Source organism: Phodopus roborovskii, unplaced genomic scaffold (assembly GCF_943737965.1).
Source record: "Phodopus roborovskii unplaced genomic scaffold, PHOROB, whole genome shotgun sequence".
Lineage (NCBI taxonomy): Eukaryota > Metazoa > Chordata > Mammalia > Rodentia > Cricetidae > Phodopus > Phodopus roborovskii.
In genome coordinates this window covers 7,132,604-7,149,254 of record NW_026126408.1, presented here as the reverse complement: position 1 = coordinate 7,149,254, position 16,651 = coordinate 7,132,604, and the positions used below count along the sequence as shown (strand labels likewise).

Here is a 16,651-nt window from a genome sequence, read left to right as displayed (position 1 = left end):
TCTCCCACCCATCGCAGGACCTTTGGGGATTGTGGCTTTATGTAGGTTTTGGAGATCTGAAGTTAGGGCCTTACTCTTAAGTGCCTTTGGCAACATTTCCAAAAGACTTACTGGGGGGGATAAGTGACTCTAGCTAAGGTATAGTTGGTTTTATTCAGATAATACAGACAGCTAAGTGAAATATAGAGGCAGTTAATTTACGTGTAGTCCTGTAATAGGCTGTCAAAACTGTAAGCTAGAGAAACAATAGATTGAATTTTATGATTTTGTTAACTTTCAAAAAAAAAAAAAAAAAAAAAACCCCACCAGACAGCAGTGGCACACGCCCTTTTAATCATAGCATTAGGGAGGCAGAAGCAAGTGTACCTCACAGTTCAGGACCAGCCAGGGCTACATAGAGAAACTCTATTTCCAAAAACAAAAATTAGATACTGGTAGAAGCTACTTGAACTTCTCCATATTATTTTACCTGTACTTTTTTATTTAAATTCTGTAGTAAAATCTGAATCTTTATTCACAGTTCTGCATGAAGTTCTGAAGTTAGACAATGGGCCTCAATTTTTCCTACAGTTGTTTTCTTGTATTTTGGGGGGTAGATGGGGTGGAGTAGGGTAGAGGGTATGGGTAGGATTTTATGTAGCCTAGGTTGGTCTAGAACCCCCTGAGACTAACATGCTGGCATTACCTGTGCCTGGCTTGGACCTTTTGACTGAAGCACAATTGTAATTGATTTTCAAAGAATGGAAACAAAGTACTTTAATTTTAAATTCTGTGGCTTTTACACCAGCAAAAGAGGAGTACTCTGAGCTCTTGCTAAAAATAAATTGTCACTTTAAATTCAGAATTCTTCTTGAGAAAGTATTCAAGGGATGTTGAAGAATGTAGTTATTTGTTTTCTGAAATGTCCTTCCTATCTTTTCATTAAGGTACACTATCAGACACACATTTGTTTGGGGAATGTAGGTTGGTCTTGATCTACACTGTCTTTAGATGTTGGTTGTCAGTGATTCTTGTTAGGTGGGGTTTTGGGGGGGGGAGTCCTTGAGACAGTGTTTTCTCTGTAACAGCTCTGGCTGCCCTGGAACTAACTAGTAGAACTTGCTCTATAGACCAGGATGGCCTTCAACTCAGCAGAGATCTGCCAGCCTCTGCTTTCCAAGTGCTGGTATTAAAGGCCTGTGTCACCATTGCCCAGCTCTTAAGAAATTTTATATTGTGGAGGAAGGGGATTTTAGTGCAGTGTGTTAATTGTCAGAGAGGTGATTTTACAAAAGTGACTGTGGACTCTGAGTGAGGTAGAGAATATAGTGATCAGGAAAAGCTTTGCATAAAGTACAGCTGAATCTGGAAAGAATCAGTGAAGTTAGGGCCAGTGAGATGACTTAGTGAGTAAAGAGGGTTTTTTTCCGTGCAAGCCATGTAAGCCATGTAAAGGTGGAAGAAGAGACCTGTTGTCCTATGACCTCCACACGAACATTGTGGTAGAGTCATCCACACACTTTTGTTGTGTACACACATAATAATGGTGATAGGAATAAAGATTTAGAGACACCATCCAAGCGTTGGTGGTGCACATCTTTAATCCCACTCAGAAGGCAGATCAATGAGTTCCAGGCCAGCCTCATCTACAGAGATAGTCCCAGAACAGGCTCCAAAGCAACACAGAGGAACCTTGTCTTGAAAAACAAAAAAACCAAAAAGATTTAGAGACACCAATGTAGTCAAGAGCTGTTATTCAGTTAGAGGGATTTACATTTAGTGACTGATTGGAGAAAACTGATAGATATGAATGGAGCAACAGGAGCTCACAGTAACAGACTCATCTAATTTGTATATAGACATTGCACACCCAGGATTATAGTTCAGGAAGAATTTAGACTAACTACCATCCTGGAGCCAGTCTAAAATTGCTATGGATTTTTAAGCTGTCCTTGAGGAATTGACTGGAGAAAAATACTGGAATTTCATTGAAGATACTACCTCTTAACAGTTCTGTGCCTTCTCTAACAAACATTCCTTTCAATGGTAATGCTAGGAAATAAAGTTGCCTCCAGGGAACAGGTATAATCCCCCCCCCCCCCCCCCCGTGAAATTTATTTTGTGTTAATTTTCCAAATGTTAGTTTCAAGAAATCAGTGTACCAACCTAGTCTGAATATTACAGTCAAATCACAAACGACTATTCCTGAACAAAGACATGACATGTATGTATGTATTAGAATGAGAACTAAGAAACTCTTACCTAAACAAACTTTGGGAATGAACTATTTTTCTGTATGTGCAAGTATTTTCTTTCCTTACATTTTGTGCCAACATATTTGAACTCTTCCTCAAGAATGAAGATTGGGGAGGCAGCAGGGGAAATTCTTACTGTGGGGCCAGTATTTACAGCTGAAGTTCTGGGTATGGTGAAATGGAATACATTAGCATAAACTGAATATATCAGATGATTATGTGATCCTCTTTGGGTAAACAAAAAGGTGCTCCCTTTTAGCTCAAAGCCAGGATCTACCAATGAATCCCCTCACAATCAAATTTGGCTTGCCAAAGAGATACTTTACTTGCCCCCACTGGTATGTTCAAACTGCCATGTTTTAACCCTTTTTGGCTATTTTTAGAGGGTAACTTAAGTCGGCGTGGTAGGTGTCATTGTCCTTCATGGTATGCAGCTGAAATTGGGCTTTTTCTTCCAAGGTCACGGAGCTTCTAACATCACAGACCCATTCAAAATCATAGATTTTTGACAATCATAGGCCCTTGCATTATTTCATTATCATGGGGGAAGGCATGTCTGCAGTGGCAGGCAGCTGCCTTGTCAGGAAGCAGAGTTATATCTTGAATATTGAAAGGTGTTCATACTTTACATTTTTCTTTTAATTTTCACTTTACTCTGTGTGTATGGGGGGGGGGGGAATCAACCTGAGTGGATCTTCTTTCTACAATATGGGTCTTGGGTATGGAATTCTAGTCTTTATATCTTATATGGTTAAAAGTTAGCTAGTCAATTTAGAATTTATTAACTAGTCTTGAGGGGTGGGGTGGTGGTGGCGGCACACCCCTTTAATCCTGGCACTCTGTAGTTTTGGATCCTGTCCTGGCCTTGAACTCAAGAGATCCGCCTGCCTCTGCCTCTCCAGTGCTGGGATTAAAGGTGTGCCCCCACCACTGCCCAGCTCAGACCCTCTTTTTTATTTTTTAACTTGGGTTTATTTTTCTTATTTTACATATCAATCCCAGTTCCCTCTCCTCCGTCCCTTCCATGCCCACCCCCCATCCCACCCCTACCCCCCATTCCACAGGGAGGGTGGTACCTTCCAGGTGTGGTCAACAAAATCTGTCATTTGGAGAGGGGAATAGGCCCTCCCTCCTGCTTCTAGGTTAAGGGAGTATCTCTCTATGGGGAATGTACTCCCAAAGTCCTATTGTGCACCAGGGATACACCCTGGTTCCACTGTCAGAGGTCCCTTAGACTGCCCAGGCCTTCTAACTAAGACCCATGATCAGGGGCAGACCCTCCTCTTTTTTTAAAAAAGATTTTATTAAAGTTTTTTAAAAGCTACAATATAAAATTTAAAGTTTTCTTTGTTTTTCTTTTTTGGTTATGTATAAGTATTTTACCTGTGTGTATGTCTGTGCACTGTGTGTGTACCTGGTGCCTGAGGAAACCAGAAAAAGGTGTTGGATCCCCCAGAACTAGAGTTAGAGATGATTGTGAGCTGCCATGTGGGTGCTGGAATTAAATCTAGATCCTCTGGAAAAGCAGTGAGTGAAGTGCTCTTAACTACTGAGCCACCTCTCTAGCCTCAGTTTGCCATCTTTAGGATACTTGATTATTTCATTCACTGACAGTTATTGAGAAGTAGATAATTAGCAATTCATAGTTTATATGAGTGTGAGAATTTTTAAAATTATAATTTATCATTACCTAAAAGACTCCTTTGTTCAATTCAAAGATTTATACAAACTATATATTTTATACAACTCAAAGATTTATATAAACTGTATTTTATACTAGTTTATGAACTATAATAACATTTAAAGCTTTTAACTGTTACAAAGTTGTTATAATGTTGCAAACCATTATAATGTTAAATCAGTTATTTTATTTAGCCTATTTGAAAAAATTAGTATACATATAAAAACATTTATCTTTTAAGTTGTCTTGAAAATTACTAGAAATATTACTGGGTTTCTGTGTTAATGTTTACATAAAAGTTATGGTGGGAGATGGAGAGCTGGCTTCAGGTTCTGGGACAGCCCACATAACAAACCAGTCATGGTCATGCATGTCTACAACCCTATTTATGGGACTAGGTGGAAACAAGCCTATTACTGAAATTTATTTCTGGATAGCTTGGCTGAATTGATGAACTTAAAAGACTTCAAGTTCAGCTCTTGCTGTGTCTCAATACATAAAGCTGGAGTGCCAAGGTAACCTAACATTTGCCTCTGGCCTACACATGTCTATTAACAACAGCCCCCACACAACAACACAGAAAAGGCTGTGGTGGTACTTGGTTAAAGTCTATAGGTTTCTCACATTTCAATGAGCAAACCACATTGATTGATGGATTAAAGCATGTGTCAGAGCTTACAAAATAACTACTGGGTGTTTGAGAACATTGTGTCTTAAATGTATTGAAGAGGGAACTTAATTAAGCACTACTAGGTAAATAGTTAATTCTGTTTTACTAATGGGTGCTGTTTGCATGAGTTTTGCCTCATGCAAACATCCCAGAATAAATACTTAGGTCTGAGGATTTTTTTTTTTAAAGAGTGAGTTATCAACTTTGTTATTAGCATTCTATAACTGTGTCAAATAAATGGAGCAATTTAAAAGAGGAATGAATGGTTTATGTTCTTTCCATGATGGGTTGTTTCTTGGTTGCTGGGCATGTGGAGAGGCAGCAGCTTCATGGTAGAATAATGCCACTGACCTGGCAACTTTGGAAGCTGAGTAGAGTGGAAAGGGACAGGGGAGGAAGTCAAGTCTTTAAAAGGCACTTTCTGAATTACCTTTGAGCCTCCAGATAGGACCCACATTCTGATGGTCTCAGCCCCCAATAATTGGGTCAGATCATGAATCTTAATAGTGTACTAACCAGGGCCTTCCTCATATCTAGTCACTTTCCAGAAAGTCCAACTCTGGACACTACCTTGGGAACTGAACCTTCAATATGTAAGCCTTTTGAGGGTAAACTTGATATTAAAATGATAATATTGCTTCAGTGATGGTTTGCTTTGTTATGGAAAGGTCATGAGGCTTTTGAAGTCTTGATTATACTGATTTCTCTGCTGTTGAATTACTGTCTATTAACATATTTCGTGTTACACTATTAACACGATATTAATATGCTATCGTTTTTTAATTTGTAGGAATATAATCTCAACTTCATTAGATTAGCATAAACTTTAGTGAGAGATTCCTTTGACTACTCTTGGGAAAGCTGACTGATTAAAATTTAAGTCAAAATACTTTGTACTCATTTTGGGGAAATTTTTCATTAACCAAAACTGGAAGTGGATTTAACTTTGAGAAAAGTCATCTTTACAAACTGCATTCTGTTTAAGACAAAAGATTGTTACTAGTATCGTATCAAACAAAATTTGTTTTCTCAAAGCATTTTCTATTTGGTTAGTGAGAATCAAAACTCAAACACAAGTGTTGTTGTTTATCTTTTTCTAGTCTTTTGTTCTTTGGTCTTTTGGGTCCCACCACCCAGCTTCCAAATAAATCACATACAGAAGCTTATTCTTATGAATGCCTGGCCTTATTTCATCTACCTTTTGTCTGTGAGCTTTTACCTTTCTCTTCTGTACATCTTTCTTTCACTCTTAAAACCGTGGCTGGTTGGGTGGCTGCCCCCTCCCCCCTTATTCTCTTGCTCCTTCTGCTCTTTTTCTCCTTTCATTTGTTCTCTGCCTGCCAGACCCATCTATCTCTTCTTCTGCCTTGCTATTGGTCGTTTGGCTTTTTATTAGATCAACTAGGTGTTTTAGGCAAAGTAACACAGCTTTACAGAGTTCAACAAATGTAACACCTTAAAAATAATATTTTACAACGGAGTTTATGGTCTACATAATAGTTGATTTCTCTACCCCATTATAGAATTTAGAAGATAAGTCAGTGAAATAATTAATTTCTCCCCTTATACCTATATTTTGGATTTGTTAGTTACTTTCTTAAAGTTTAGGTTTAAAGCTGTTTTAGGTACAATCTTTTATAATTGGAGGCACTAGTCTACATCAGTTATGCTGTTCTGTTCTTGGTGAGACCTTATCTTTTGTCATGTATTTTATGTATATGACTGCCCTGTCTTCATGCACACCAGAAGAGGGAATCAGATCCTGTTACAAAAGGTTATAAGCCATCTTGTGGTTGCTGGGAATTGAACTCCAGCCCTACAAGAGCAGTCAAGTGATCTTAACCACTGAGCCATCTCTCCATCCCCAGAGACCTTGTTTTTAAAAGTTTCCTTTTTGAAGCTGGTTTGTCAGTAGGGTACACACCTCTAATCCTAGCACTTAAGCAGAAGCATCAGGAATTCAAGGTCATCTCATTCTTGGCTGCACAATCAGTTCAAGGGCTGGAGGGCTGGCCAGGCTTTGTCTTAACTCACCATCAAAAACAGGGGCCAGGAAAATGGCTCTGTGGGTAAAGATACTTTGCTACCAAGGCTGCCCAGAACCTAAATGATGTGAGAATAAATGTCTCCCAACTGTCTGACTGCCACAGTTGTGTAATATGTGTGCCTACCCAAACAAATACATAGTTTTGTAAGTTTTTTTTAAAAGTAAAACATAAAATAAAAATGGAGGAAGACTGATAACCCTGCACCACTCAGTGACAGATTCCACCAGGACATACAATACTGAAATGTGTACTGGGTGACTCAGCTGCGAACATGAGATCCTTTTCTAGTCTAAATGACCACAAACTGTGAACCTGTGCCATGTGCAGCAGGACTGAACAAGTGTCTTAAGTAGTAGTGCACCTAAACATACTGAAATACAACAACATTAGAAGTGTGTTGCATCAGCCAGGCAGTGGTGGCACATGCCTTTAGTCCCAGCACTTGGGAAGCAAAGGCAGGCGGATCTCGGTGGGTTCAAGGTCAGCCTGGTCTGAGAGTGAGTTCCAGATAGCTTCACAGAGAAACCCTGTCTCAAGAAAGCAAAAAAAAAAAAAAAAAAACCTATCTCTTTCAAGTTTTATTGGCCCATTTATTATCCTGTCTGTCAGTAATTGACATTGAAAGAAGTATTTTTTCATTTTAGCATTTCCATTGGTTGTCTTTCTAGGTTTTTTGTTTTTTTTTTTTTTTTCTCTGTATTGCTTTAGAGGTTGTCCTGGAACCTCATCTGTAGACCCAGCTGGCTTCAAACTCACTGAGATCCACCTGCCTCTGCCTAAGTGCTGGGACTAAAGGCATGCGCCACTAACACCCAGCTCTAGTTTCTTTTAACTGTTGTAGTTTTATATTTGTTGTTTCTTTTCTAGTTCTTTGATAAAATACTCTGACAAAAGTAACTTCAAGGAGAAAGGGTTTTGTTGTTTGTTTTCAAAACAGGGTTTCTCAGTGTAGCCTTGGCTATCCTGGAACTCACTGTGTTAATCAGGCTGGCCTTGAACTCACAGAGATCTGCCTGCCTCCGTCTACCAAGTGCTGGGATCAAAGGTATGCAACACCATACCCTGGCTTGAGAAAGTGAAAGGTACAGTGCATCATAGTAGGGGAGTCAAAACATCAGCATAAATTCCACATAATACCCACAAGCAGGGAATAGGGAAAAACATTCTTATGCTTAGCTTCCTTGCTCTATTTTCTGTAGGTTAGAATCAGAGTCAGTCCCACTTCAGTAAATGCAATCAAGATGATCAGTCCCCCATAGGCATTCCCAGAGGTCCCTTTTAGAGTCTGTCAAGTTAACACTAATCAGTTAGATTCATGTACTAGAGCATGTTTTTTCTTCATCTTGTACAGTTGATAGTTACTTTATCTCATAATTCTGTCATCCCTTAGCTTGATGTTGGTTGAATTGTTATGAATACATTGTTGGGAACACAGACAAGCGTATTTGTGTCTTTTCAGTATCAGGCAGTATTTAACAGTAAATTCACAGAGAATGGAGTGGAAGGTGTACACACAGATGACTTTTAATGGTAGCAGTTGCTCTCCTTGACACATTATTTTATTACAATCTTATTTATTAGCACTAACTCTCAGTTGACTGGACTGGAGAGATGGCTCAGTGGTTAAGAATACTGACTATTTTTCGAGAAGTCCTGAGTTCAATTCCCAGCAACCATGTGGTGGCTCACAACCATATATATGATTTGGTGTCCTCTTCTGACTTGCAGGTATACATGCAGGTGGAACCCTGTATACATAATAAATAAATAATCTCTCAAATGACATAGTGTATATTTTTATATATGTGGGTTACGGAATAGCCGCAGAGGTTAAAAGGGCAGAGTTTCAAGGAAGGAGGCATGGGAGGCTAAAGCTGGGAGCCTGATAGGAATGCTAAGGGTGGTCTATTGATGAGGCAAATAACCTCAGTTGGAGAAACTACTGGCTACTAGTTACAGTCAGGCTGCAAAGGTCAGAACTGAGCTGCTAAGAAAGCTAAGGGTAGGATTGGCCTAGGTAAATTAACAGACAGGTTGGTGGCAGGTCCAGACTGATGGGCAGATGGCAGACCTTGTCAACATCAGGAGCCAAACCAAGCTGAACCCCCTAGGAAGGTGGAGAGTTCTCTGGCTGTTGAACTCGATCCCATCCCCACCCCACACAGGTCATTGGGATATCAGTGCTAGGTATTAGTCTCTGTATCAGGTCTAGGTAAGGCAGTTATACTCTTGCCTTGGACTGGTGTATCTGATAAGTTATTGACTTTATTTTTCCCAATGTGGTTTTAATAAGCCAGGAAAATGTATGGAGTGGAAGTCTCTATTCCTGGATTAGTTTGCCATGTGGGTGGTGCTGGATAGATGGTATCTTTCATGTTCTACCTAGGCACACAACGCCTCAGTGGAGTCAAAAGTTGCTTGTGGTGGAGCTAGGCATGATCTCAGCACTTGGGAGGCAGGCAGATCTGAGTTCAGGCCAGCCAGGGCTGCACAGCTAAACCTTGTCTCGACAGAGCTTCTTAAGGCATAGATAGCACAGCCTGATTTCAGAATTTGTCTTTAATTGATACTGGTTTTTCTCTTTACATCATTTCTGAATTTCAGACTTTATGCTTAGTGTGTTGAGGATTAGATTCTGTTGTGGAGAATGTTCTAACTAAAAATCTAAATTCCCATGATTTTTCTGGTCAGCAGCAGAAATTTGCTTAATTCTTATATCCTTAATTAGCCTTCTTGGAATCAGTTCTAGACCTGTAGTTTCATGGTCATCTACATGTGTATTTTAATTCAAAGGCAGAATTTGTGTCCTTCCTTCTTTCCCTCACTCCCTCCCCTTCTACTCCCTTCCCTGCCCTCCCCCTCCCTGCTTTGCTCCCTCCTTCCCTTGTTGTACAACAGCTCTGCTCCAAATTGTTCTTTAGTTCTTTAGGGCTTATGATAGTAGGTTTGCTATAGGAGTTTTAAAGCCCATTTTGCTTGCCCTTGAGCAAAACCAGCAAGCAAAAGAAACCACTGGAAGGAAAAACAAAACTCTGCTGGATCTTTCTTTTATGCGTAGGCTCTCTAGTTACTTTGTTCAGTTTTTTTCTATTACCTGCAAATAGTCTTTAGTCTGGAGTTAATAGTAGAAAGGTTTGGATTTGATTACTAGGAAACACAAGATCCACTAAAGTGACAAGTATGACCATATTTGAATTTATTTATATATTTTTTTCAGTAAGTCTAGTAAAGGCCTATTGAACTATGAGTTGGATGAAATGCTCAGTAAGAACTCTTAATGAATCTAGTGTTTCTACTAAGTCAGAAAGCTTATTTGCTCTCTAGATTCCTGTGTTATTTTATTTTCATAATTTGTCTACTTTGGGTTTGTTCAAGCATTGCATGTCGGGGGCTATCAGGAGGCCCCAGGAGCCAGGGTTGTGATCTGTCTGATGCAGTGCCAGGAACTGAACTCTGGTCCTCAAACTGCTGGACCTTCTTTTCAGCCCCTGAAGCTCTTTTGCTAAGTGTCTTGAATGTTTGCCTAACTACTACTGTCTGAACATAGATGAAAGACATCAGTTTGTTCAGAGTTCTAGAACTACCAAATATCTGAACTAGAATTTGTTTTATTATTATAATATTGGCTGCATGGTCCTGGATACCTGGCTTGGGCAATGTGGGAATGAAGAAACTACACATACCAATCATCTGGGATCACATGGGCTCTGTTCATTCTAATGGAGGGTATCTAGAACCCTGGAAATTCAGCCTGTTTATTATGTACAGCACAAAGGAGGAAGGGTTAGCTAGCCTCATAGGACGTCTCTATAAGGAAGCAGTCAACCAAAAGGAGGAAGTTATGGCTAGTTTGTGTACACATTGGTCAATGTTCATAAACACTAAAACTTGGATCAGAAAGAAGCTTAGCCATTTTCATGGTTCTGAGGAATTGGAGTTTTGACATCACTTTGCCCATGTCAGCAATACACACTGACTTCAGGACTTCATCAGCTCCCCACAACCATTTAGTGGAGATCAGAGGACAGCCCAAGGGAGTCCTTTCCTTCCATCCCTTGGATCCAGGGGTTTGGACTCAATTGTTAGGCTTGGTGTCAGGCTTCTTCACCAGCTAAGATCTCTTTGTAAACCACAAAAAGAGTTTGAGCTTTATCTTTAGGGATGAAGTCATATGACCAGATTGTTTTCAGAAAGATAATTTGGAGATTAGATTGCAAAATGGAAAGGTGAGAAGAGTGCAGTGTTTCAGATCTTTAAAAGGTAAATTCTTAACTAGAGAGATTGAAGCAGGTAAGATTGGTTTTACAGGACTTGGTGTAAGAAAGGAAGTAAAGGAGGGCAAAATGGAAACTTTGTGGTACATCCAAGGAAATAAAAAGGAACTGAAGCTTTGGAGAATGAGAGGTTTAGTTTGTAAATAGAAATTTGGTGGGTGTGGTATCTACCTAATCTAGATAGCTCTCAAAGCATGGAGAATAGAGTTTGTTCACATTACGGGGTGGAGAAGGGTGCCTTACAAAAACAAAACAAGGAATGCTAAGATTATAGAGATGGGGGGAAAACAGGAATCCAAGAGGTAGTAACTAGAAACCTAGGAAAGCAAAAATAATTATATAGGCACAGAGTAGGACAGAGAACAGTATTACAGGAGGGAGTATATAGTTAGTGCTTTCAGTGTGTCATCCCTGGAGAGAAAGAGAGGGAGGGAGGAAGGGAGAGGATAATAAGATTTGTCCAGTTGAATTTCAAAGCTGTTAAGTTTGGAGACAAAGTCTTCAAGTTTGCACGCCTTATATTATTTTCTTTAGTGTCTTAGTTGGAGGCAGGGGACTAATAACACATTGTCACATAAGAAAGAGTGGTCAGTTTTTAAGAATGGAAGGGCTGAGAAGTGCTTTCTCGAGGAACAAATACTGTAGTTACTTCACTGTAGATGAATCACCATTTAGTTGATTTTTTTTTAAAAGTTAATTTTATTTAAATTAAAAACAATCTTATTTTACATACCAATCCCAGTTCCCTCTCCCTCCCATTCTCTCTACCAAACTCCCCATACCACCCCCATCCACTCCTCAGGGAGGGTGAAGTCTCCCAGGGGACATCATCAAAATCTGTCACAAAAAATATGGAACACTTCACGATTTTGCATGTCATTCTTGCACAGGGGCCGTGCTAATCTTACCTGTATCATCCCAATTTTAGTATATGTGCTGTTGAAGAGAGCACTTAATTTGCTAAATATTTACAGTGAAAATTTTTACATAGGTGAACTTTTCACATGGCAAGAATTATTCAAAAATCTTAACTATCTTAAATAAACTATTTTATCGTAGTAATTGTAACACTAAAAAGAGAAATGCTTGAACTCAACTTTTTTTGTTTGTTTTTCCAGATAGGGTTTCTCTGTGAAACAGCCCTGGCTGTCCTGGAGCTCAATTTATAGACCAGGTTGGCCTCAAACTCGTAGATCACAGAGATCCTGCTGCCTCTGCCTCTCCGATGCTGGGATTAAAGGCTTAAACCACCACTGCCCGGTTTTGCCTTTCTTGTTTTTTTTTACTTTGTTTTCTTCTGTTCCACAAGAATATGGTAGTGGTCTGTTAGTACATAATTATTTTTTTAAAACTCATCTATTTCAATGCAGCTTGCTCTCGTGTAATTTATTTGGGAAAACCTGTTTTTATAGAATCATCTGTTTTGTGTTTTGGAATGTGGTAGTGTTAGTTCCTATACAATGTAATTAATACTTTGTTAAATTCCTGCTAATTTTCAATTTTTATTTACCAGGTTTGATCTGTGGATGAAATGAATCATGATTTTCAAGCTCTTGCATTAGAATCTCGGGGAATGGGAGAGGTAAGAACCCACCAATACTAAAAATTTATGTTTCACTTTAATCTATGAGTCATTGAAGTTTATTTTTTAAACCATTGATTTTGGAAATAGTAGTTACAACTTTCAGGTGTATAGGTTTAAAAAAAAACAAACACTTGCTATTATGTACTTGTGCAGGGGCAGTTTTTATTTATTTATTTTGGTTGCTTATTTTGTAGCTTAAATCCAGTAAGTAATTAGTGTGCTTATTTGTGTCTAGGTGATTTTGATTACTTGATTAAATAATGTTTTACTACTTTGGTAATAAATTATGTAATTAGAATTAACTGTGCTCAAGAATACATCCTATTCTGCCATTTTATATATGTATGCTGTTTGCTTTAGCTATGCTTGTTACTACTACTCTTTCCCAAAACTCTTATTCACTGAAGATATTTGCTTAGTAAATCCTGCAAGACTCGACTGAAAACACAATATCTAGTATCCCATTGCTATCTACATTAGAATTAATTACTTCCTCATCTGACTTCTCATTTAGTTCTTTATAAATACTTTCATTATGTTACTGATTATAGTTTTGTATTTGTCTCCTGTAAATTGCTAGCTTTGAATGCTTAGCATAATAGGTACTCTACAATTTTGAATGGATGTTATCTTTTCTATTAATCTGTGGTTTTCTTTGGGTCACCTAGTTAACCATACCATTACATATTTTAAGACATCTAAAATACTTAGTTTCCCGTATTCCTGGTGAACTTTAGAAAACTTTGGTAAAATCTCTTGTGGACATAGCTTTGTGTTCTATATTACACACTCAAGTGTGAATTTTGATATTAGAAAATGACAGTAAACAGAGCTAAGATGTGTAATTAATTGCTTGCTCCTGGAGATTATTTTACTGTAGTAGATTAGAGACATTCATGAGACTCACTCCATCCAATGCTGTGCTCTTCAGATGCAGAGAGAGAGTCCAGTCACTCCTTTGGGCCACAAGAGGGCACCCTGCAGCTAGCTAACCCTCCCTTTCTTCAGAACAGCGTTTTCCAAAGAGTTTGTCATTTTCAAAGGACTGATTTAAGGGTGAGTTAAGGTGCTTAAGCTAAGTATTGCCAAAATAAACTTGTTAGTTCAGTACATAAGGTAAAACCTAATCTGGGCCCTAAGAAAAAATTGAGAGAGGAAATACTTTTGCACTTACAAGAAAGCCTATATCTTGTAACATAATGGCTGTTCAGGCATTATTTACATTTAAGCAGACTAAACAGACAGTTAGAAGGGCTTTTGCTTTTTACCTGCCACTTGTTTGTTTTCTTTGATTTTTGGAAAGTAGAATAGCATGTCTTTAACAGTAGGTCTGGGAGCACTGTATAACATGCCTGCAATTCCAGTATTTTGCAGGTCAAGGCTGTGCAGCCTTGAGCTCAAGGCCAATTTGGGTTACTTAGGAATGCGTATCTTAAAATATTACAATAATAAAGCATTCCTGAAGCTTTTCTGTCTTTGACAAACTTGAACTTGATGTATGTAAGAATGAGTGAGAACCCTACATTAATTCTAGGTATGGTTCTTCCATGTGTATTATAGATTTATGTACAAATTGACTTTTTTTTTCCTGTTTGAAAATAACATTTGATAAAGGCATATTTATACCTTTGTGGTTTAAACTTATTGTCAGAAGCAGTGTTTGAATCAGTTGTCTATGTGATTAGCTGTCTATGGGTAGAGGAAGGTTTTAGTAGAGAAGTTGGGTTGGATAGTTGAATAAGCTAAAATCCAATTTTTATTAGTAGACACAATAGATGTGCACAACCAGAGTGCTGTAGGGCCTTAATTTCCTGCTGTCTGGTGCATGGCTGCAGGCCAGTTTTATCAGTGACCTTCCAGTAAAAATAAATTTTTAAATAAGTTTTTCTTTTTTTTTTTTTTTAAATCAATTTGCCAATTAATATTGTTACATCTAAGAGATAGTTAAGAAACCTACTCAAATTTCTGTCTCTGGGTTCTCTCCCACAAGCCTTTCTATCTTTCCTCATCTCACAGGCAGCAGGGAACCTTCTGGGATTTCCTTCTTTGCCTGTCTCTCTCTCACCAGTCTTCTCCTCCTTTACCGACAGGTGAGGTGTTTGTTTGTTTTATTCCAGAATTCACTCGTTGGAATAAATTAAAGCAGCCTGTACTCTTTGGCTCCTGAAATTTCTAAATTTGCTTGTTGGGTTTTTTTGTAATGTTTAAAAAAAAAAATCCCCATCTTAATAGATTGCCCTGTTCTTTCCTTTTGAAGATAAGGTTTTGCTTATTGGGTCTCAACTGTTATAATAATCTCTTATGTATAGAGAATGTTTATTCCTAGGACTCATTTTAAATGTACCATTTTTGTATTTCTTGTTGGGTTTATCGAGCTATCATCAGGAGGTCATTCCCTTACGTTGCTCATCCAAACACAGAAACAAATCTTTATTCATAAACTCACTCTTCTTTTTTTCCTCCCAATAGCATGCTTTTGTTAAAAGACCTACTGATTTCCATTGTATCATGTGGCTTACAACAAACAAATATGATCCTTAGGTAGGGTTGGTTGTATTTGGTTTTTCTAGTGTGTATAGAGATGTATTTTAATCCAGTAGACTGAGAGAGAGGCACATGCCTATCAGTTTACTAGGATACATGTAGCTGGCTCTTGTTTAATTTTGAAATAACAGAATAAAAAGACCTTGCCTGAAATTTTTTGAGGAAACCAAAATTTCACTTAAGATCACCAAACTAATGAGTTTTATTTGGGGGTAAGTTTCATAACTTAGTGTGATAAATAAATTGTCCTATTTTGACACAGTATTTTAGGACTATATTAAAGAAATGTGTTTTAAAATTCAAGTAGAGTGTGGCATGGTAATGAACACCTTTAATTCCAGAGAGACAAAGGCAGGTGGGTCTTTGTGAATTCAAGCCCTGCCTGCTTTACATGGTGAGTTCAGGCTAGCCAAAACTACAAAATAAGATCCTGTCTTTAAAAAAAAAAAAAAAAAAAAAAAAAAATCTTTTGTAGATTGATAGAGTGGAAAATGTATTGGAGGGACTAAGGAAACCTCTGTTTTCCCAGAAATCTCACTAAGCTATACAGTTAATGCTGACTTCTTTGAAAACAGAAATATGACTTAAATGCTCTTACTGATCTGAGTTGTTAGGGATAAATAGAATCAAACAGCTTTATTGTCTATACATGTTGGCACATGCCTTAAATGCTAGCAATCAGGAGTCAGAGGCAGAACTATATCTTGAGTTCAAGGCCAATGTGAGCTACATGGTGCTAGGACTACACAGAAAAGACCTGTCTCAAAAAACAAAACCTACAAAGGAAATCAGCTATTTTAGATAGTGTTTAGAGGATTGCAGTATATTTTAAAACCACTGTCCTGACTATTCTTAGAGTTAAGAGTATTAGTAATTTTTGGCTTACCTAGTAATAATCTTAATACTGGAAATTTTTAGAAATACTCAAACTATTATTGAAAAAAAAAAAAAAACCTATCTTGTCTAGTAGTTGAATGTAAAGAGAAAAGCTTTAATATGAAACCACTAAGGATTTCAATGCTGGTGTTGCTTTTTACCAGCTGGATGTGCAAACCAACCTTTGGCATTTAACCTCCTGGTTGTGTTTCCTTATGCAGAAAGACTATATTAGAACTATTCTTCAGTAATGAATAGGGTTTCATCTCTCTGAAATACTTTAAGACAAGAAAAAGGAAATAAAAATGGCTAGAGATAATCTTGGTAATGTGACTTTGAAATAATCATCTAACTAAATGACTTAAACTTTGGCCATGAAAGGTTAACTAGTATTACTGCTATGTGCTAGATGATGTCTCTTGGTGGTCTTTCATTGTAGTCTCAATAATAACAAGTTTATTTTCTTTACAAATAAAAAACTGAAAAGCTATCTTTTATTTATAGAAAAGATTAAAGACCAGGAAAGCACCATTTTAGGGCTTTGGGAAATTACATCGTTGTTTCTTTGTTGCTGTTCTCTACAGCAGTGTGTCCGTGTGTATGCGAATGCTGTGGGTGTGCTTGTATTATTAAGTAGAGTTATCTTATACCTTAACTTTTTTTCCTGGATAGTTCAGTTATGATCTGTTGTCACAACATTCCTTTTCTTGAAAGTATCTAACTTCAGAGACAAGCATAA

At 37.9% G+C, this 16,651-nt stretch overlaps 1 protein-coding gene and 1 non-coding gene across 9 annotated transcripts in view; one reads left to right on the top strand and one right to left on the bottom strand.

Annotated features, from left to right (window-relative positions):
• The window catches only part of Pum2 (pumilio RNA binding family member 2), a 74,545-nt gene that overhangs the window by 4,166 nt on the left and 53,728 nt on the right, over nucleotides 1–16,651 (top strand). For 6 of the 8 annotated variants that reach the window (XM_051181676.1, XM_051181671.1, XM_051181675.1 and 3 more), the window contains exon 2: nucleotides 12,421–12,489. In XM_051181676.1, coding sequence (XP_051037633.1) covers nucleotides 12,439–12,489 — 51 coding nt within the window. In that variant the 5' untranslated portion in view covers nucleotides 12,421–12,438. Of the gene's footprint in view, nucleotides 1–12,420; nucleotides 12,490–13,423; nucleotides 13,549–14,508; nucleotides 14,583–16,651 lie in introns of all 8 variants that reach the window. The other 2 variants (XM_051181672.1, XM_051181673.1) reach the window with 2 other exon arrangements.
• On the bottom strand, nucleotides 11,753–11,859 carry LOC127220183 (U6 spliceosomal RNA). Its single transcript, XR_007834360.1, has one exon. It is a non-coding gene; the product is annotated as a U6 spliceosomal RNA (small nuclear RNA).